We start from the raw sequence: 23,645 nt of genomic DNA on the forward strand, positions 1-23,645 counted from the left end.
AATCAATGGCTGACACTGACACCAGCATTGAAACACAGCAGTCCATCATATCAACAGAGCTGCACATTGTCAGCACAGCGTTAGTTTCTCCAGAGGATAAAGGAGGTCTTGTTTGGACAATATTACAAATTGTGTAGCATTTATTTATTTTAAATTGTGTGTATATGTTTGTCGGCAACATTGGTACTAAGAGCTGATGGCTGTTGTGCTTCTGTAATGCACCCCCTAGAGATCACCTGTCAATCAATCACTGTGGATGGATGCTAATCCCCCAACTCACCAATGATGCTTGTAGTTATTTTGTTTTTATCAATCTGTTGAAATGTGTTTTTTTATTTGAATTTGTATGTTGAGTTCTTGATAATAATTTAAAACCCATAAATAATCCCAGAAACAGAAATACAGGCTTAATGAAATTAGTTTACTGGTTTTTGAGAGCACATTAAAAGCTGAACAGTATTTGGCAATTCAACACCACTGGAAAACTATTACTGTTGTTGGGTGATAAACTTGTGAAACTATACAATGGAAATGGCAGATACAGTCTAAATACTAATGGTAGTGATGATCAGTTAGATGTTTTATGTAAACTGGAGCAGGATTGTTGAGAAGCTCATGGGACTGGATCTGGAGTCACATCACACTCTGGACTGATTAACTGTGGAGGATGCGGGTTGGTGCCAATCAAACACCGAAATGACAGCTGACAGCAACAAAATTATTGGTTGTCAGAGGTGAAATCAGACTGTTGAAAGTGGACATGGGAAGCACTTATATTCACCTGAAAGTGGGCAAAAGAAGCTTAAATTAAAAAGAACATGTGAAAAGTATTCTTTCTGATTGAAATTCAATAGTTAGGCTAGACCACCATGCTTTACACCCCTCACTTTTAGCCTGTACAGTTGGATGTTCTGGCTTTGACCCACCCAGAGGGCATTATCACACCCGTCCTCTTACCACCAACACCACCTTCTCACACGTACACCCTCCCATCATTACTTTAATCTGTTAAACAAAGCATCTTATATCTAGAGCTGCAGAAAACACACAACTGCATCACATCCCTGGTGTCTTCCCCTCTTTTATAATCCTCTCACCCTCTTTTCACACAGCTCAGTGAAATATAGTTTTTATTTCCCAACAGACACACAAAGGGGCCAGAGGTTACTGTTAGATTACATGAGGCTGATACTATCTCCCCCCATTAGAGCAGATAAACCTTCATGCTGCTGAGCTGTAGGGGTGGACATGAATAACACTGGATTAATACATGAGCACACACTGAACGCACACATGGGATCAGGGTGCGAACTAGGGGGGAGCCAGAGGGAGCTTAGCTCCCCTTAATAAGACATCAGCTCCCCTAAAAGCATGATTTGTGTTATTTTGGGTGTTCTCAAAAATACTGACTGCACGCTTTACTGACATTAATCTCTTTATTTCTATATCATCATAGATCACTGGGAGCTCAGACTTCATCCAGCCAGAGGGAACGATCACCGATCGTCCGCAGCGGGCCAATCGCTCCGCAATCTCTTGTCCCTCGCTCGCCCCCCTCCCTCTTTGTACGGGTGGTGTCACATGCTTGCAGCTATTGCTCCCAGTTTGTCTGTTATGTATGTGAGACAGTTCTCATCTCAGGACGTCCAATACATCTTCCAATAATATTTCAGAAAAAGTGACAAAGCATAGTTTTTTGACGCTAAGGTAACCTTTAGGGTGGGAGACGCTCCCGGATGCGTCTGTATGAGACGCTCTGGGGCTTCTCGTACAGACCAGAAGTACTAGCTAGCTACGTTCGTGTTAAAGGTGGTGACAGCCCCCCGAGGCCCCCACCCTTACCATAACCATCAGAAATGTTAGTGCCTAAACCTAAGTCACTGACTTTATACATCTCGACCGACTAACCCTACAGCTGCGCACATCTGCCTCATGGCCGATTGGTATATGTAGCCTACAGAACATATCAAACTGATCTTATGAAACTCCCTGTTGAAGCAGACTTGACACAGAGTTGGAGACAACACACAAAACAAATTCATCCAAAAAAAACTTTAAGGAAGTATTTACCATTAGTAGATATAAACCTTCCTGAGACAATGGCCCTAAAAGCTTCAAAGGAAATTTGTTGTTTACAAGATGATGAGAGCTTTTAACGTTTGGCTTGTGTTGATCTACACTGAACAAAATTATAAACGCAACACTTATGTTTTTGCCCCGATTCATCATGAGCTGAACTCAAAGATCTAAGACTTTCTCTATGCACACACAAGGCCTATTTCTCTCAAATATTGCTCACAAATATGTCAAAATCTGTGTTAGTGAGCAATTTTCTTATGCCAAGATAATCCATCCACCTCACAGGTGTGTCATATCAAGATGCTGGTCAGACAGCATGGGTATTGCACAGCTGTGCCTTAGGCTGACCACAGTAAAAGGACACTCGAAAATGTTCAGTTTCACTGTATTGGGGGGGTCCGGGGTGGTATCCATTCTGTCCAACTCCCCACACATATAACTTCTTTCATGCAGTTAGCTGCCTGAAGAAGAACAGCAATGCTTTCTCTGTTTTCATTATACAGCAATACTATGCTGTCGTCTTTGAAGTTGTTTTGGGACATGGCCATTGAGTGCTTTGAGTGCTAATGGATCTGCATTGATAAAGCTTTGTGGGAGGGCAGGGTGAAGTATTGATTAGAAATGTACATAAGGTTCACTGAAAGCTCTCAGAGTAGTTTAATAGGTCAGGAGAGAAAAAACACTGCTGATTAAAGAGAGAGGGTTGGGAGGTTTTGAATATCTTAATGCTTTTCCTTGGGGGAAATATTTGATACACTTGTCCAAAAGGATCAAGAGGTCAAACTGCTGAGTAGGATGTGTTCATGAGCAACATTTCTTACTTGTTTGATACAGGAATGAAAACACAAGCAAAAACATTTAAAATATCTTTAATCATTGGATAAGCTTGTATAATTTACACAATGCATAATATAATTCTCCACATTAATGGACATAATCAGTTATTTGTTGAACATTTCCACTTTACAAAGAAAAAATAAAATTTTCTCTGGTCACATTCCATAACAAAATTATTTTAAAAAATGCTTTATACCATGGAAATAAAAACAATTCTACTCACTCAAGCAAAATATTGATTTGACTGATCCAGTGAAACACAGTCAGTCTCTGTGGCTTTTATCTTTCAGTCCTCTAAGCTTTGTGTGTCTGTTGGACCCTGTTCAGAGCCCAGTGTGCACTCAGTGTGGTTTGTTTCAATTCACTTCCATTTCTTTGAGTTTGGGGTGTGAATAAAACACACACACACACACACACACACACACACACACACACACACAAAAGTATAAATAAGATTCAAGGAAAGGAAATGAAATGCTTAATGGCTCTCTTTGAGAGGCTGTCAGGTACATAGATACCCAAGTCAGTCACTGGATACATTGTGCTTGTGTGTGTTTGTGTATGTATAAGAGAAAGGAAGAAAACAGCACGACACCGGCAGCAGAAGCTTCCTTTTTGCTGCATGGTGTGTGCTATGCCGCTCAGCACACTGTTTATCCCTCTGTTCTAACTCCAGGGAGACACAACCAGTCTGTCTTTTAGCTTCTCAAAAATGGCCAAAACTTGCAAGCAAAGGGCTCTTGACAGAATTTCAGGTGGCTAATAGAAATATAGCTGAGATGTGTGCTAATGCAGAAGCAGAAGGTAGGAAGTAAAATCAGTGCAGCAATGACTATATGTATTGTGATATACTGGGCATATTGTTGCACTGCAATGAAAACAAAAAACTTAAATGCACTAAAATGCTGAATCCCTACATCTTTAGGAACATAATTCTCATCTGAAGCTGACAGAAGGATTTTTTTTTATCTTGTGTGTCTCTCAACACTCCTTTTTAAATGTCTATTTTATTACATTAGAAAAAATATGTTTTGAGCCCAAATTGAGACTACTTTGAGAGGTAGATATCACAATTACAGTTTGTTTTCTCTCAGTACCTGGACAAGGAAGATGTGCACATCTTGTCTAACTTTGGACAAGAATGATCCTTATTCACAAGTATATAATGAACTGTGAGAAATCTAATTTAGTTTTCATTAGTTTTTTTCTCTTTTGAAAGTTTTTAAGAGGTTTCTATTAATGCTGAACTATCCAAGGAAAGTTAAAATCAAGGGCAACTGGACTGGTTGGAAATATTTGAAGATGTTTCGCCTCTCATCCGAGGGGTTGAACTAATTCTGAACTAATGCTTTTTGCAGCAGCCAGATCAAATCACATTCCCTCATCCTGTATGATTGTTATCTAATAGCTATTCCACAGGATATTAAATCTCATTACTGGTGCTTTTCAGAATATAAAAAGGCATCTTTGATAAAGTAATGGCTTTATTAATGGTTAAATAATAATTTACGTTCAGTTATAAGCATTGATCAACACAAATTTTGGCTTGCGTGGTTGTAAAAAATCCCTTTAGTTTAGTGTTTATCCTTTGTATTTGTATTTGTAATAATGCAGCTCATGGTTTGTTTGTCATTAATAAAACTGTGTGAATCATCACGTCTGCAAGTGTTAATAAGTTAATAAATTGATGTTGGTCCAGATTGTCTGCAGCTTTGGGATTTTTCACTACTTGGTAACCCACATTTAGTTATTATTAATGGCTTTAATTAGTAAATTAGAAAAAAAAACCATTAACAAAACCATTAGTTAAATCTTACAACCCTTTATAAAGGGTGCCTTACTAGGACGAGACACATGAAAATGTGATCAGGATTCATCACAAATTATATATAAAGGTGTCAAAACGTTGTTCTAATGGCTATTATTCTGACTCTGTTAACATTAACCAGTCGTCTTATCTCATTGCTTTCATCTCACCTGTCACCATTCAAACAGTACAGCTATACTGCCACTAGCACTGCAGTAAATACTGTTTTATGTAGCCACTGGAGCTGAAGCCTGCTCGTTTTCATTGTCATGGCAACCTTGTGGATATCCACTCCTCTGTAATCATGCTGTTTGTCTTGTGCCCAGAATAGCTGGAGGGTGCCTGGCACCTGAAGCCAAGGCAAACACATCTTGCACTGGGCATCTGATAAATCCTGGCCATCATAATAGGAAAGAACAGAAGGATTTCAGGGGGCAAGCCCACCGGGTTGCGTTTACCTCCATACCCTCTAAAAAATCTTCTTTGAAAGGTATTTTCCGCAAGCTTGCCAGTTAGTAAGACTTCCATTCTTATCCATGCACACAGCAGTTATTATCCCTCTTTCAAAAACAATGAGGCCACAAGCAATTTTCTCCTGGAACCTAGATTGTCAGCCACCCATTAAATCTCTGCCAATGAGTGGTTTAAAACAATGTTCATATTCCATTTTGGACCTACTGGATGTTCCCAGTGAAAACACATTACAACATCTTGGGTTACAGTATAGCATCAGCGAGACATACTATAGCTTGATGTAATGTGTTTTACAGTTTTGTTCACTGCACAAAAATGTTTTTTCCCCCTATATAGCTCAACGAATTTGGAAAGTAGACCACAAACTAGCAGAGCAGACAGTCTCTTTGGCATGTAATATTGCATTACTGCCAACACATATGTTAAAAAGGGGAAGGAGGTTTCAAATGACTTCATGTCTATACTGTAGCTATATACCATGGTTGAAATTCATATCCAGCAATGGATAGATGCTCTTCTTTTTGTATTCAAAGATATTTAGATGGAAAGAAAAACAAAGGGACAGATATTATTTAAATGTTCCCACTTGTCGAAGAGTTCAAGGTCCAGTTTGAGCACAGTTTTCCTTGCCTGTCTCCAGGTCTGGCCTACAGTCACTGTTTCTGTGGTGTCGGCTTTATGGTGCTGTCTCCAGCGAGAGGGGCATTGTGTGTGCATGATGTGTGTGTTGGCTCAGACTGAACATTTCCATTGAACCAGTGTGGTGGTGGAAAGTAGGATGAAAAAAGGCAGGAGAAAGAGGAGAGGAAACACTTCAGTGGCTCAAAGAGATGCTGAGTTTAACATCTCACTGTAGCTGCCTATAAACATAGAAGTCTGTTACAGTGAGGCCTAGCAGAAAGTGAATTGATCTAGAATAACCTGTTTCTGGCCCGATTTACAGGGGAGAGCGAGGAAGTTCAGATGAATTTCTGAATTTCTTTTTTGTTTGGCCGTTGGCATTTGTGCATTACAAAAGTGCCTATCTCTGTCTGAAATCAACGAAATATTTTTTCAAAAACGTATTTCAAGTTGTAAATGTGACATTTTTTCAAACATTTTTGCACTACCCCTGCAGCATTAACATGACTAACTGCAGACTGGTAGGAGATGTATTAACGGTGTGATGAATGAGCTAAAAACACCAGAAAACTTTTGGGACTCGTCTATTCTTACCCGAAACATGACAGGCCAACTGTGCTCAGACAGGCAGTTAGCATCTGTTTCTCTCACACACACAAACACACACATCCTCTCCCTGTCAGTAGTTTTGGAAAGTCCTGAAGAACAGACACAAGAATCAGATTTCATTTGCTGAGAAAAGGCTGCTTATGTAAGCTAGTAGAAAGGCTTCAAGAAATATTGCTTTTCTTCTCTGATTGTTTTGGGTCTTCCACACATTTCTGATGATTTAACCAGTAAAGCTTTCAGCACAGGGCATGCAATATCCACCCAGCTAACATAACACATTTACCAGTCAACACTTACATGGCGAGAGCGCACAGACTGTTGGTTTAGCCATTTGTTCATGCAAGCAGAGAGAAGGCAAAAATAATACAAATAAAATCATTCAACAAAGTCAGATTATCTTAACAACAGTGCAGTCATCTCAGGGGGGAAAGTACAGGCATATGTAGTTAAGGTTTACACCAGTCAGGCACAACAGCTGTTTATGAAAACTAGCAACGGTTACCATTACTGTTAAAAAAGAAAAGGAAATTCAGCCATATTCAGTATTTGCCTACCACCATTCACAACTAGTACCTGATGCACAGAGAAGCTGTATTGTGATTCAGTGAATATACAATATTGCAGATGGTTGGTTAAGCATTGAAGGCATTAGCTTCACAAAGACACAGATGTTATGAGGGAAACTTTTACTAACCTCAGTGTCTTCTATTTTCATATCTTCTACTTTTTGTTCTGGTAGCTACGAGTTCGGGGAGAAACACAGTCACAGATTTTAGAAAATGTTTTGTACTACTTATGTTTCACTTTTTTAGTTAATATTTTATCAAGTAATACTGTCTATAACCATTACGTGTTCAGTTATATTGTCTGCTATATTGAGTCAAAGGGTTTGTTTATACAATCAATTGAATTTGTGACTCCAACATAATGGGTCGATGGGGGGAAACTTTGGTCTTCTACTATTTTAAATGCAGTACGACAGTGGTTTTAGTAGTGGTGATGACTGTGGAGGGCCCCACAGGAGGATTTAAGTATTTAAGGAGACTTCAGAGTGATATTCTTCGGGTGGGTTGGGGGAAGTCTGAAATTTTTGTTGTGTCCTTGGGTTTCAATTATTTAGTAAAAGCAGAGAAATTGTAGTTTATGGGAATCCTTCTAATTTCTTCTAATTTACATTGGTTGATGTAATTCTCAAAATCATGTTTCAGCTCTCCGGCAGATCATCTCACTGTTCTTCAGAAAGGAAAAGAAAAGAGAAAAGGTCAGGGAATGCCAAGAAAGACCCTGAGAAAAGCTATGACACAGGATTTTAGAATTGATTTTTTTCTAAGTTTGGCTAAATATGGTCAGAATCCTGTTATGTGCATCCACCTTAATACTGACATCAATATTTTATAGAAAGTTAGTGCAGTCACAGAAGGGAACAACAAGACAAAAATGTTATTCTTTGTCAAACCTAGTGTCGTTCAACAAGGAAAGCCTCACTATGTGCATTTCACAACAGCGGTTCACTCTTCTTCTATCCTACAGTGATAGCTTTAGAGAGTCTGTTATTATATTCCTTACAAAAACGTCACATCTTCTTGTGACTGCACCCACCGCCAGTGCGCGTCGTACTCCAGATGCATTCTGCCATTCATTTTGCAAGTATCCATGTCAATCTTTCCGTTTTTGTAAGGTTTGAGTTTGGGGCTCTGGTTGGTTCCCAGTTTCTCGTTGAGGCCGGGAAAGGCTGGGCTGCCTGTTTGCATGGTTGCTTTCTCCAGGACACCATTAGCCTTAACTGTTTGTGTCTGGGTATTGTTCTTAGAAACAGGGCTTCCTTTACCAATCTCAGCAACCTTGGTCCAGACCGGAGCAGCTTGCTTGGAGCCCTCAGATTTGGCTTGAGGGGAGCTAACAGGAACAGCTGATTTCCCAGTTTCACGCCCAGCAATCCCTGTCCCAGTGATAGCACTGGTAACCCCAGTCCCTGGTCCACCTTTCACCTCTGTACAATTTCCAATGCCAGTTCCATTTTCATTTGCCCCAGCCCAAATCCCACTTTCAGGCCCAATACCAGACCTCAACTCTACCCCAGCTCCTGTCCCTGCTGCTGTAACTGTAGCCCCAGGGCCTCCTCCTATCCGGCCCCCAGCAGCAGCCTCTGAGACAAGCGGTGTGATGGGGCAGATGACAGACTCTGAGCTAGAGGGGCAGTACTCATCCATGTCGTCTGCCAGGGTGTCCAGATAGCTGCCGATGGAGATGTTGTCCAGCTTGTCATTGGGGTCCTGCAGGCTGCTCCAAGAGCCTCTCCAGGAAGTGTCGGGGCCCTCACCCAGACTGTACTGGCTGCTGGTAAGGCTGCTGCAGCGGCTCGTCAGCGTGCTGCGCTCCTCTAGGAGCCATTTCACTGCCTCAATGCCTTCATGGACCGCCAGCAACTGCTGCAAGATCTTCACATCCACCGATCGCAAGTGAGCCTACGGAGAAATAAAATAGAAGATGTGTGAAATTACAAAGAGACCATAAAGCTGCATGTTGAGGTTTATGATTATTTTCACTGAGTTCATGTTTTGATTGTTAGCAGTTTATGATAGGAAAAAAAGTGTCAAATATGAGAACCAGACAAACTGTGAACCTGGGAAACCACCAGGACTCTGCAGATAATTATTTTAAGCATTCAGCTTTGGCTCCACAGACAAATGCAAACACCATTATAATACTATTAAACCTCTGCAGATTACCATAATTGGAAGTAAAGTATAACAGATGCTGGCAGGTCGAGTATACGCTGCAACCAATGTGGAAACATATAAGGGAAAGGTTGAGGGAGAAAGCTTACAGATAGAAATAAAAAGAAAACAGAAAAAGTGAAAAACTGGTAGAAAGGGAAAATGAAGGTTTAGAGAAGCATGCTGTAACCAGTAGATTAAGCTGTTTAAAAGTATTAACAGTGAAATATGATCAAAACTAACTCTGCAAGAAAAACTGTTTGATTCAGTGGAAAGTATGACAAATTTGAAGATACAATCAAGAAAATAAATCTGTAAAAAGATGTCTAAATGCTCTGTAAATGGTGCAAACTACTGAAATGTCTGTTTATTCATTATGTCATCTGGTATAATAAATAAAGTAATGATTTATCATAAATAACAGTGACTGGTGTGCATGTGGATGTGTGTGTCAGAGGTTGAATAAGCTAAATGATGAATAAGAGAGAAAAGACAGCTGCAGTCATGGAAAAATCCTCCCCAGAATACATTAGCAGAGATCTGCAGGGTGCAGGGCCAAGAGGTGATATATGGAACCGACATTCAAAGCTCTGCCTGATGATTGCCACCCCTCTCTGCAGATAGCTATTTTCTTGCGAAGCTTAAGCATTTAGTCTTTCAGTATCTCAGTTCCTTCAACGTGTCTGTTGCTCACTGTGACCCCACTAGGATGTCAGTCTCTTTCTTTCTCAAGGACACTGCAACTCTGTTTTCTCAAGTCATATTGTAAAATAAATAGTTTATAAACTGTTTTATTACGATACCATGTTTGTGTCTTTTGTCTCACATAATTATTTTTTTAGACTTTTAGACAGGTTTCATACACAATTACACTTATATATGTTCCATGTATGTATATATATGTTATAGAAATATATGATGAGGTTATCTGAATACTTTTTTAATGGTAAAAACCTCATCATATTTTTCTATTTGTAAAGTAACCAGTAACTATAGCTGTCAGATAAGCATAGTGCAGTAAATAAAACAATAGTTCCATCCTACATATAGTAGAGAAGTACAGGGGTTGGACAATGAAACTGAAACACCTGGTTTTAGACCACAATAATTTATTAGTATGGTGTAGGGCCTCCTTTTGCGGCCAATACAGCGTCAATTCGTCTTGGGAATGACATATACAAGTCCTGCACAGTGGTCAGAGGGATTTTAAGCCATTCTTCTTGCAGGATAGTGGCCAGGTCACGACGTGATGCTGGTGGAGGAAAATGTTTCCTGACTCGCTCACCCCAAAGTGGCTCAATAATATTTAGATCTGGTGACTGTGCAGGCCATGGGAGATGTTCAACTTCACTTTCATGTTCATCAAACCAATCTTTCACCAGTCTTGCTGTGTGTATTGGTGCATTGTCATCCTGATACACGGCACCTCCTTCAGGATACAATGTTTGAACCATTGGATGCACATGGTCCTCCAGAATGGTTCGGTAGTCCTTGGCAGTGACGCGCCCATCTAGCACAAGTATGGGGCCAAGGGAATGCCATGATATGGCAGCCCAAACCATCACTGATCCACCCCCATGCTTCACTCTGGGCATGCAACAGTCTGGGTGGTACGCTTCTTTGGGGCTTCTCCACACCGTAACTCTCCCGGATGTGGGGAAAACAGTAAAGGCGGACTCATCAGAGAACAATACATGTTTCACATTGTCCACATCCCAAGATTTGCGCTCCTTGCACCATTGAAACCGACGTTTGGCATTGGCACGAGTGACCAAAGGTTTGGCTATAGCAGCCCGGCCGTGTATATTGACCCTGTGGAGCTCCCGACGGACAGTTTTGGTGGAAACAGGAGAGTTGAAGTGCACATTTAATTCTGCCGTGATTTGGGCAGCCGTGGTTTTATGTTTTTTGGATACCATCCGGGTTAGCACCCGAACATCCCTTTCAGACAGCTTCCTCTTGCGTCCACAGTTAATCCTGTTGGATGTGGTTCGTCCTTCTTGGTGGTATGCTGACATTACCCTGGATACCGTGGCTCTTGATACATCACAAAGACTTGCTGTCTTGGTCACAGATGCGCCAGCAAGACATGCACTAACAATTTGTCCTCTTTTGAACTCTGGTATGTCACCCATAATGTTGTGTGCATTGCAATATTTTGAGCAAAACTGTGCTCTTACCCTGCTAATTGGACCTTCACAGTCTGCTCTTATTGCTTCAATGTGCAATTAATGAAGATTGGCCACCAGGCTGGTCCAATTTAGCCATGAAACCTCCCACACTAAAATGAGAGGCGTCTCAGTTTCATTGTCCAACCCCTGTATAACATTGCAAGAAATTGAAATACTAAAGTAAGGTACAAAGCTCTAAAACTGGTCTAAACACATTACAATACATGCATTTAATTACATTCCACCACAGTTATTCTAAACTGTCTTACACAAAATACACAGAGTTATAGGGCAAGACAAAATACACAAACATTGCAAGTTCATACACAAACTAATGGTTGTTATAGATTGTGTAAGGGGTCATTTTAGAGCAAAATAAATAAATTACAATACAATGTTACTTACAGCCCACTATGATTTTAATATGGGCCTACATCACTAAAAAGCTCAAACAGTGTTACTTACTCTGATCAACTTGTTTATGTGACTGGTGAAGACTTACATTAATTCCTTCCTTAAAACCCACCTTTTCAGCCCTTGACCTCGACACCCCATGCTAGTCTTTACATCCACATAACTTCTTAGAAAAGACAAAAAGCCTTAAATACGTGAACTATAGCTCTCTGATCACACTTTTAGCTGTATGTTGGGGAGAGTTGTGCTTCCAATTAGGTTGTGTTATTGTAAGTTGCTTTGGACAAATGTGTCTACTAAATTAATATGTTATATGTTATGTGTGCACATAATCTAAGAGCCAGAAAAGAAGAAACCTGGAACAGCTGACATTAAGTAGAGTGTTAGGGCTTTTACAATAAAGCATGTTTAGGGAAAAGAAGGCCTGAGCTGTGTGTTCAATGTATGGCAGAACTGCTGATGCCAAAGTCACTCTGTAAGCTAAATTGCAAGTGGCAGACAAAACTTTAACATGAGATAAAGTACCAAGAAATAAAGATAGATGAAAGGGAGACATAAAATAAAAGATAAATATATCTGCCTATTCATCCCATCCATACTGTACATGAAACACCCATAAAAGCACGTTTTACATGATTGCAGGGAGGAGTTGCCAGACAAAGAAGAAGAACTAAAAATCAACAACCACAGCTTTCTGTGTGTGTGTGTGTGTGTGTGTGTGTTTGTGTGGCTGTAAACCCGCTGATGTCCTAGGACACAGTCAGACATTTGGGGTGGGGTTCAGGTTTGAGGTTTGAGGTTTTTCAGCTGGCAGAGACTGAGTGCCTAACGAGGGTGGCAGTAAAAGTAGCTCCATGCCTGTCAGCGCTGAGGTGGCATAATGCTAATGAAGCGGAGCGCTCCACCAATCTGTGCTCACTCTGCTGCTGAGCTGGACCTTACTGACAATATTATGCTGTCACACTTTATTCTTTTACTTATTTCTAAGTGGGAAGGCTCCATTTAACTCCATATTCTATATTGAGCAAAAAGCATTTGTGATGTATGTGTATCCAATCAAACCAAAACAATTTATATCCACAATAACATGTGGACTCCTAAATTTTATTTAAAAAGCTGTATTATCAACAGAAAATATTGATTCATCATTAAAGTAATTTTTAAAGCAAAAATGCCTTTTATTCCCTGGTTCTAGGGTCTCAATTGTGACGAGTTGCTGCTGTTAATGCTTTATGTGATATTAAACCTGAATATATTTGGGTTTGTCAGACAAAACAAGCAACTTGATAATCAAAATGTTCTGACATTTAAAGACCAAATAATTTGCAGACTAATCATTAGTCGCAGACCAAAATATAGATTTGTTTTCCTCAAAATTATATCTTGGCATATAGAAGGTGCACATTATTCATCATCATACAGTTCCCAAGAAAGAAACATTTCAGTGAACTAATGTAAAATAAAAAACATACAAGAAAATAACAACAGAAGAAAATCAAGCAGAAATGCCAGATTAGTTCATTTCATTATTTAAAATACAAGACTTGCTTGAGGTCTCATCAACAGCAATGCTTTCTTTTTATATTTAGAATCCGTGGGTTATCAATCTATAAATCACAAAGACGATATTACATTGTGTGTTAGAGATAAATACGTCTCTTATGGGTTTTTTTTGGCATCTAATTAAAAACGCCCACATGTCCATCCTTGTGCCAACAATGAAATCAATCCAATTTGCATGCAAGCCAACTGTGTCTTGCATTGTGTGTTTTGCTGCTGCTCTTGGGGGAAATTCTTTCATCTCCACCATTTTCATGATTTCCAGATTGTCTGCAGCCTTTAATTATATGATGAAGTCAAACATACTCATTATAGGGAGGATCCAGTCAAATAAAAAAGGTCAAACTAGGTTCAAAAACTTTTTATGTGACAGAAGTCAGGATGAGAGCAGGGATTGGACATCCAGGACGATTTTTCATTGATTTTAAAATAAATATCATGATACAAGCAAATGAATATATGTTTTATATTTTAGCAAAAACAATAAGCATACATCACCACTGACCAAAACATCAACAGGAGATAATGACTGATGGTAACACTTCAGTGATCTCCTCTGCATGAGGGAATTTAACTGAAGGTGTGTTTTGATCCCTGATTTTGACTGACCTCTTTCTACCGCTCTTTAAGTAGAAGGAACCAGTGAGACCTGGAACGTGCAGATCTCCCAACACATAAGAAGTCCCTTCTACAGCTTCACACTGCACAGTGAGAACTGATTGTTGCTAATTTACTATTATGCATATTGGACACTATCTTGGAGATTTGATCTGTCAAAATGTGGATTTTGTGGCAGAGCAAATTGTGGTGCAGTGTTTTGGATCACATGTTTGGACTATGAATCATGGCTTCATCCAGGAAGAGATGGTGCTTAAATGATTGCATGAGACACACAAACTGAGGCAACAGCTGCTGCAAAATTCTAACATTACATAAAATTTTTAGTTTTAGGGATGGGGATCGAGACCCGGTTCCAAAAGTACCCGGTTCTAAAAGTTTCTCAAAATCCGAAAATCAAACCTGATGACAGCTACGCTCTTTACTGTAAGTACGTACAATAAAACCTTCGCAAGTAAAAAGACAATACTTTATCAATACACCTGTCTGTAAGGTAACGTTAAACATGTAGAAATGGTTCATTTAATCATCTCTGTCCTCAGTATCTCATCTTGTATGTTTTATACAAGCACAGCTAACGCTAGCTTGGCATTAGCCAAATGTTGAAAACAAGCTAAATAGAAAGCTGTCTGTCTGGAGCACAGACTGGTCTGTAGTCTTAAAAACTGAGACAAACCAGCCGCACCTCCTCCTCAATAAAAATTAAAGCTGCAAGCAGTGTTGGGCGGGCCCTCGCACTTGTAGCGCGTCCGGGTTTGAGCCGGCCGCATTGCATACTCTGGAGCTCTGCCGGTGCGGCTATGAATTTGCTACGCGGTTCCGGCACTGCATGAAGGTGTTATATGTCACTTCCTGTGTCCTCTATGTGAAGCTACATAGCACTTGGCGCTATGAATATAAATCGGTATTGGCGTGTAGATGTCTTCGGGGTGGGAGAGTTATCAAGCACGTAAAGTTTTGTTCAGATGTGAGCATGTACACTGAAGTTACAACAACTTCCTGTGTCATGGTGAAGACTTGATCTTTGACGCCACGCCACGGACACGCCCATTGACGAAAACTCACAGATAGCACAACTTTTCATCATCAATGCCTTTAGAAGGTATAGCAGAAATTTGAAATCGATCCGACTAAATCAATCACCTCAGTCAAATAAAATTCAAAATGGCCGACTTCCTGTTGGGCTTAGGGCATCGCTCCAAGAAGCTTTTTGGTACGTTTGGACATGATACATGTGCCACAGAAATTTCATACATGTAGGTCAAACGTGCGGCGGGGGCTGCTTTGTTAAAGGTCACTTCCTGTTGCCAGCAGGTGGCGCTATGACTGTGGGTGAATGTCGGCATGTACATGTGTTCAGGGCGGGACTCTCATCCTACATGTACAGTTTGGTGCAGATGTGAGCATGCACACTGAAGTTATAATAACTTCCTTTTTCATGGCGAATCATAGACGCCACAGACACGCCCAATGACGAAAACTCACAAGTAGCACAACTTTTCATCGTCAATGCCTTTAGAAGGCACATCAGAAATTTGAAGTCGATCCGACTAAATCCCTAGGAAGAGTTTGTTAAAGTACGAAGTGTGTAAATCATCCAAAAATGGCCGTAAAATTCAAAATGGCCAACTTCCTGTTGAGTTTAGGGTATGGGTTCTTGAGGCTTTTTTGTGCGTCTTGATATGACACATGTCCCCTGAACATTTCATGCATGTAGGTTGAACGTGGACGAGGGGCTAATGTTTTCCAATTTTCTAGGTGGCGCTAGCGAGTCATTTTGCCACGCGAAACCCATAAAATACGAAATTTCACGGTTCGTGCTCGGGCCCTAAAAATCTTTACAGTTTCAATAGGGACCTCGCACGGTTCGTGCTCGAGTTTCAATAGGGACCTCGCACGGTTCGTGCTCGAGCGCTAATAAAAATAATCTTTACAGTTTCAATAGGGACCTAATTAATGATCCCCATCCCTAGTTATTTTTAAACATCAATAAATTCACATGACTTTTGGCCATCATTACTGTTCATGAAATGTTAGTTATCCATCGTCAATATCTAAAATGAAGCAGAAAGGTGCTGCAGAATCTGATCATGTCATCCTCCCTTTTGGGGGAATGTTAAGTGTACTATATATTCCATTTTATATATCACATATTGACAAATTGAGTCTCTGAACCGAAACACAGACATGCAGTCATGATACAGTACATTTTGATAACAGCTGAAGCGTGACGCAGGGCCCATGTGGTGCAAACAGCTTCCCAATGTCACACAGATACTGCTGAATCACTGCCAGCAGGGACAGCATGAACATGCACTCATTCTCTCATAGACCAGCAAAATAAACACCCATCTAAATCTGCAGTGTCTCTCTCTCTCTCTCTCTCTCTCTGTCATGTCCCCTTGTGTCGCTGTCTGTCATTTCACCTTCGCAATCTAACTCAGGCCTTCTGCAGACATACGGCATCCCTAGAGTCTCAAAGACAGCAGAAGGTTGGCCCTGTCTCTCCAACAGTCCATCTGTCTGCGGTAACCTCTGAATGCTGTACAATATATCTGTACCGTATCATCTTTGTCCCTCTCTTTAATTCTGTTTTTGTTTTGTTGCAATATGCATTTTATTGTGCTGTCAGACCAAATGAAATTACATTGTTTCACAAGATTAAAATATCGCCTGGAAAATGTTCTACTGCATTGTTGTTCTGATTTGGGAATGTTTATTATGGTTAATATGTTTATTAAAACACATAGTTAGAAGTGTATACAAACAGAATTTATCGGAAACAGAGTTGAAAGCAAAATGTAAGGGATAAAAAAAAGGAGCTCAAGTCATTTGGCAATGATTTCATTAGACAAAGTATTTGAGGAGATAGCCAGTAGCCAGACAGGGAAAGAAGACTGGGATTAAATGGATTTTAATTCCCCTACAGATCAGCTCTGCGCTCAAAGCTGACTTTGCACTGTCATTCATCTGCCCAGAGGTGGAAGACAGGGAGCAACAGGGAAAAGCTACAGAGAGAGACTAGCAGACATGGACAAAAAAAGAATGACATACCCCCAGCAATAACACAGCATTCGCCCTGCATGTCTCCCTTTGATAGCTGAAATGCAGGTCCTTGTCATGCAAAGCAGCTGGTATTCAACAGGACTTTAGTGTGTGTGTGTATCTGTTTGCGTGGCTGTGTGCCAGTCTTTTGTGGTTTTAAAGGAGTATCTCTGTATCCATTGAGTCTGTTTAGATCAATGTGTCAGAGTGTGTCTTCCATTGGACAGCTGGAGACAAAACCAAAATGCTTAAGCTTTAAAACTTCACCCACAGAGATGAACAACAACACTAAAATCATTAATAATATCTGCCTTCAGCTCACAGTGCTGTAAAATGTTCTCTACCATACTGAACCATTAGCATCGAAATAGTATTTGTCTACACAATATACAGGGTATATGTTAGCAGACAACCTCAACCAGATTCAGACTGCTAAAAAGATCACACCAAAAGCCTTTTCACTAATGAAATACACTCTCTCTTCCTATTTCTGACATATTATTGCAAGAACAACGATGAAATGGTGTTAGTTCAAACATTAGTTGATGAATCAATTAGTCAAACAACAGAAATGTTTTCTTCCTCAATTCTTCCTCACAAAACATTTACAACGCTAATCTTTTTTACATTTAAAACCTGCATTGTTGACATTCATGTTTGCTAACTAGCATGCTTCTTCTTACCCTCCTTTTGCCTTTGCATTGTTTCTTGGTGTTACCACCAACTGTTGTTCAATGAAATAGTATAAAACCACACGTAGAATTTAACTAAATACTTAGGCCTAGATTCTGAAATGGGTCATTCCGCATAATGAGTACATTTAATTTTAGTGCTTTAAATATATTTTGATGCTTGATGAATAGTTTTGTACTTTAAGGTGGGGTATGTGTTTCTGTAGAAATCCAACACCATGACAAATAGCATGATGTAAAGTGACTAACAACACAGCAAGTAATATAAGTAATGTTAGCTAAGTTGTGCAAGCATATCCCACCTTTAAGTATACTTTTACTTAATGAAATGATCTAAAAACTTCTACGACCACTGTGTGCAACTATTGACAACAATCTTTGTCACATCACCTGCTCAAACAAAGTGGCACCCCGCTCATCAAACTGCTCCATAGCATTGCAGGTGCTCCAAAACACGGACAACTACTTTTACGTAAACTAGATATGCAAAGGGAAAGACATTGTACAACTGCCTTATATGTGTTAAAGGCCTAAAGTCTAACATACACTGTGGCGTAATAAAATTCAGAAAAACATCATGTTTTCCTGACAGTCAACAAGAAGCAGAGCAACATTTTATTACTTGCGGTGACACAGTGAAAACATGGCCCACACACACAGACGCACATCCTTGATCTTACAGAGATGACTGTGAAACACAAGAGTAAATACTATGACACACTCACACAAACACAAATAAACAGAAAAGGTGAGAAAAAAAAGCAGATATTAGCCTGCTACTTAACATCCAGCATGCATGTGTGTCTGTGTGTGGAAGTGGAACTTATCAGTACAACATAACGTGTTCAGTTTTAGAAAACTGTGAGAAATAAAAGCAACTAAAAGGGACAGATTTATAATGCATCCATGAGTGTGTGTGTGTGTGTGTGTGTGTGTACACGTGGACTTTTCCATTTACAATTACTCTGCAGGCTGCACATCTTACTAAGCAGATTTTTGATGAAAGTGCAATGCTCAGAACTGTTCTTCTGCCATTCCCATTACACACCACTCTCAAAGATGAATGAAACAACCACACATACACACACAAACACGCAAACACACACACACACACACACACACACACACACACACAGAGGAGCATCCCGGCTCTGTGCTGGCAGTTTCACTACCCTCCAGTTAGGAAGTGGCTCTTTATCACTTCTCTCACAGTCCTCCCTCCTTTGCAGCAGACCTGAGAAATGGCTAAAACTGTTAACAAATCAGTCTGGCCCTCTGCTCTCAAAAGATTTATAGAAAGGCTCTGGACGATTTGTGAAGCCAAACTGGGTGCTTTGGTCAACTGTACACTTGGGAACTGGCACTGACATCAGTGTCTGGGGATTATAACAGGGGAATGATTCTTCTATAACATTCCCAATTTGATAGCATAATAATTTATATTATCATTGCGCAATTTCAAATTCATCCATAAAAGACCTAAGGTAAAATTCCATTAATCTGAAAAAGGGAAGAGGCTGACACATCTTTCCTTGAAGTTGCCTGCCTTGGTGCCTATTACTGCTTTTGCTGGCAACAAAGCTTCCAACATCCAACAACCAAAAAGTAAAGAATAAAAATAGCAGAGGGGAATGTAACACGTTTTACATTTTGTTTTCAGAAATGTCAGAAACTCCCATGCTGGTCTCATGAAAACTAATTCATTGTCACATGTGAATCCAACTAAACTTAACTAGATTACACAAATAAGCATCATCAAGTTACAAGACATTGATAAGTATTAAGAGGGCCAAATAGTATTTATAAGCCCACATTCCTAAAAGCACAGCTGACAATGTTTCTTCAGGAAGTGTTCAATTACACTGTGGAGAGGACTATTTCCTCTTCAGGACTCTCCAGACTTCTAATGTGCATCTGGGCTGCCAGCATCATGGGTTTGTGTTGCTACAACGCTAGAGTGAAATATGAGTCTATTTCTAACATGTGACCACCAGACTGATAATGTGTTTTGGATGTTTGAATGAAACCGATGTGTTTTCGAAAAACTCTCTAAGAAGACAGTTTGCTTTGTTTGGAGAGTTTGGTGGCGATGCGTGTGCTCTGTGTCACAACCACAGGAATGTATGACATACATGTTCGCAGAAGGGGGGAAAAAACAACTGTAGAGTAGTGCAATATTGCTACAGACCTCCACTGTTTGGAGGAGGCCAGGATCTATATAAACAAAAAATAACGAGATATTTGTTTAATGGAACAGCTTAACCGCTGCTCTATAGGAAATCAAAAGAAAACATTCAAATGCAGTTTGTAAGCTTCTGAAGACTACTTGGACTGTGATTTCGCCTGTTTACTTGCCAAGAGTTAGATGAGAAGGTCGATACCACCCTGTCTCCGCTGGTTGCCTGGCAACTTCACGGGGATGACAAGACTCCAGGAAGTCACTACATCAGGCCAAGAACCCCCGCCCCATAAAATCACAAAAATCACAACCTGTTTTTGCTGGCATATGTTCTGTTCTGGCATATATTAAACAAACAAGATATATGGAGTTCATTAGTGAGCCCTAGAGATGGTGGTACACAGATTTGATCAACAGCTCTGTTTCCATTTTTTATGCTAAGCAGGTTTAAGCTTCATATTTACCATACAGACATGAGAGTAGTATTGATCTTCTCATCTAACTTAACAAAAGAAAGAGTGGAAAAGTGGATTTCCTAAAATCATCAAATTATTAATCCATAATCTATATGACCAACATATCTTTTTCTTTATTATTTGCTTTATTAACATTACTTAACACGTAATAATATGATAAACAAATTAAGTAAGAAATTATTAAAAAACATTGGTTAGTGAGATTACTGGAGGCCTAAAAACTGCTATAGGTGCCAAGAGACATCTTATAATTGGGCAGTCCTGAAGGGTACATTCAATGGCTAATGTCACAGGAAGCAGATCCAAAGGAGAAATTTAAAATTCTTGGAATATTTCTACCACTGCTCAAAAAAGGAAGCTTTTATAAACATTTTATGAAAAAAAACGTTTTTTTAGATTTGCAGTCAGAATTAGACTGATAAATCACCCGGGCTTATACTATCAGCCAATATTTGCTTATTGTAGACATATCGTTATTGGTGTATATTTTGGCCAATAAATAACAAGAAATTGCTGTACAGTAACTAAGTTTGAGTAAATTTAGAAACAGTCACCATTACAGAATTTGTGCGCCAGAGGGCATTGACAAGGTGATTTTTCAACTGTAGGCTCAATAGGCCTACTTAGCCTACTGGTTACAATTATTTAAAAAAAATCTAGGGATCAAGATTGTTTGTTTATGGTCTGTATTTATGGTACAAAAAATACTATCTGCTTATATATCATTACCTCAGTGCACACAGCAGGTACATCAGCAGGAGGAGGGGCTTGAGGATGTCTCATTGGTAAATAGAAGTTAACCATGTTCCATCACCAGCAGATATTCAATGATTATTTTACACATGTTTTGCACATTAACTAACGTTTTGGTCTTTAATAACATTTGGTAGACATGGTTAACAAGAAAAGGCTTTTTAAACATTTTTTACAATACAAATTATTATTCTTAATGTTATTTGGTAGGCTACTGTATTGTATTTCATTCATTAATTCACACTTCCATGAGTTGTACAACTATAGTCTATGACTGTGCTGCAGTTTTCAACCATCCTTGACTCATGATAAACTGATCTGCTGATAAATGTTTCAACATACACATCAACATTGTCCATTGGAGCAGGAGTGAGCCATCAATATATCTCAATACTGTGGCTTAGTTTAATGCCACATCCTGGAAAACAAGTCTGTCACACGTCTAACACTCTGTTACCACGCGCGCACACACACGCACACACACACACACAGTCGGCAAAAGCACTCTTACCATCTCCAGCTTCAATTTCCTTATCTTTTCATCCAAACTCTTCGTCCCCGTCTCCTTACTGGTGTCGTGCGCTGTGGTCAGCTTGGCGTCTCCCCGGAGAGAGGACGCATCTTCCCGCATCCACCTGAGCAAACCCTCTGGGGTCTTCCGGCCAATTTTCACCTCTATGTCTTTCAGATCTGGGATGGTCTCGCTGGCAGTGCCTTCATCCATCGTGTACGTGTGTGTAAAGTAAAAAAGATCCGCAGGATAAATACTACGTCCTTTTCGTTTCTTGGAAATTGCTGCTAGAGTCACTCCCTATGGGATTGTATGGCATCCTATGCGATTCCAGCTGAGTTAGACTGCGCCAGTAGAGAAGAACATTCCGACACAACAGCAGAATAATGCTTAAAGGAATTCTTATTTCAGCTGTAAAATCATCTGGTGTCAAATTGATGAAGCCCGTATTTCTAAACTGAAAGCGAAAAAACAATCTTCTAATTTGCTGTTAATTTCCCGTGGCTTAATGTTGACTGGTTCCTCCACAGTCTGGTCTCAGGAGTCCGGAGTCGGGCGTGTGGTCGCTGTAGGCCCGTGGAGGCTGGTGTGTTTTGCTGGAGATCCCTTGAGCTACATTGCGCAGATTCCACCTGCATGATGACAGCGACCAGCAGCCGCAGAGCGCGAGTGGAGACCCCAGACTGTCATTATCCTACCATGACATCATATCGCTTCCGCTGTGATTTCCAAAATAAAACACGCGCAAGGGAACACGTTGGATTTGAGTATTGGGAACTACCAAAATAGAAATAACTGTTCCAATAGAAATAACTGTTTCAATTGAGCAGTGAAAAGCTAAAGGACAACTAGGCTACAACAATATAAAAATACTCCTTTACAGGTAAAAGTCCTACATTCAAGTATTATCAGCAAGATTGATACTGATACGCTATGCTGCATCAATTATAAGTAACAACAAGCAGCGACAATCATAACAGAGTTATCAATTTTTTAGATAAAGGCTACCTAAATAAATCTAATGCAATATCCTGCATATGAAGCTTAATTTAAGCTCTTAGTGTACAATGCAAAAAGTAACTGCTAATCCTTTTAATGGCCATGATTGTTTGTAATTAATAGTTGTTGTAATGAAGTCTCAAAATTGGTGTATCAATGACGTAGGCTACTCACAGATTTGCCAGGCTTGATCTATTATACACACGTCAAACAACATGCCTATTAAAACACTATGTCATCAGCTCAGGTGGATAAGTAAAGGTTTTCAGAATCAGGTCTATGATTAGACCATCAAATAAACTGTCTGCATACATATATTACAAAATAAAACACACACACAGAGACACATGTGTAAACCCTTTCTACGCATAATCTCTTAATGTACATCAGTTTTACACCTTGTTTATGTATCAATCCATTACATACTGTCATCTGGAATAGCAATATGAGTTGCAGCTGATTTCAGATAATTTCCCTGAGAAGCTGTTTAGATGCAGCAGAGTCCCTGTGGGGTGGGATGGATTTTAATTCTAAGGGAGTCTAATCAGTGTAATGATGAACGACAGATGTCTGTGTTACTTAAGACTAACGCATTACTCTCGATGCACTTACATACACTAACACCCAGTGGCTCTACATGACAACCTTCTCCCAGCCTACACAGACTCAGTCCAGGCACACTTTTCCTCAACAGGTCTGTAAGTCCTCATCTGGAACCATGAGCACTGTGGCTGTAATAATACATCATGTTAAATCTCCTGGTTATGAGACTGGGTGGCTGACGTATTGTATTGGCAATGGTTTGGGGCAATAGAGATTAAATGCAGCTGTCAATGGAAATATACGTGATCAGTTAGAAAATTCAATAAGGTTTTTGGGAATCAGAATATTCCCTAGACATTTTCCTTGTGACTTGGGAGGGAACACATTTAAAATTTGCACTCAAATCAATATCTGGAAATTGTTTTATCCACAAGTTCTAACTCAGAAGGACACATGGCTAACAAGGTCTTTAAACTCCCTAGGATTTTGTCCAGGATGGAACAGAATTATGAAACCTTTTGAAAACCAGGTTAAACTAAT

General features: G+C 39.8%; 1 protein-coding gene across 2 annotated transcripts; it reads right to left on the bottom strand.

Moving 5' to 3' along the window:
- Positions 1-2,932: 2,932 nt before the first annotated feature.
- lurap1 (leucine rich adaptor protein 1) lies at positions 2,933-22,250 on the bottom strand. 2 transcript variants are annotated; one of them, XM_038715330.1, is made up of 3 exons: positions 21,564-22,250; positions 8,027-8,892; positions 2,933-7,166 (listed from the first exon to the last, which is right to left on the bottom strand). In XM_038715330.1, exons 1-3 carry the CDS (start codon positions 21,774-21,776, stop codon positions 7,148-7,150), a joined length of 1,098 nt encoding a protein of 365 aa, XP_038571258.1. In that variant the 5' UTR covers positions 21,777-22,250; the 3' UTR covers positions 2,933-7,147. The 2 variants fall into 2 exon arrangements, with proteins under 2 accessions (XP_038571258.1, XP_038571257.1); XM_038715329.1 differs by having other exon boundaries at positions 2,933-8,892.
- Positions 22,251-23,645: the final 1,395 nt, after the last annotated feature.

This window comes from Micropterus salmoides, unplaced genomic scaffold (genome assembly GCF_014851395.1).
Source record: "Micropterus salmoides isolate LMB-PRFRI ecotype aquatic unplaced genomic scaffold, ASM1485139v1 Ms_hic_scaffold_13, whole genome shotgun sequence".
Lineage (NCBI taxonomy): Eukaryota > Metazoa > Chordata > Actinopteri > Centrarchiformes > Centrarchidae > Micropterus > Micropterus salmoides.

Bases quoted from the DNA above. Each gene is read 5' to 3' on its own strand.
- lurap1 (XM_038715329.1), bottom strand. From the start codon at position 21,776: ATGGATGAAGGCACTGCCAGCGAGACCATCCCAGATCTGAAAGACATA. The intron at 8,893-21,563 runs GTAAGAGTGCTT...ATTTCTCCGTAG, and splicing joins GGAAATTGAAGCTGGAGATG to GCTCACTTGCGATCGGTGGA.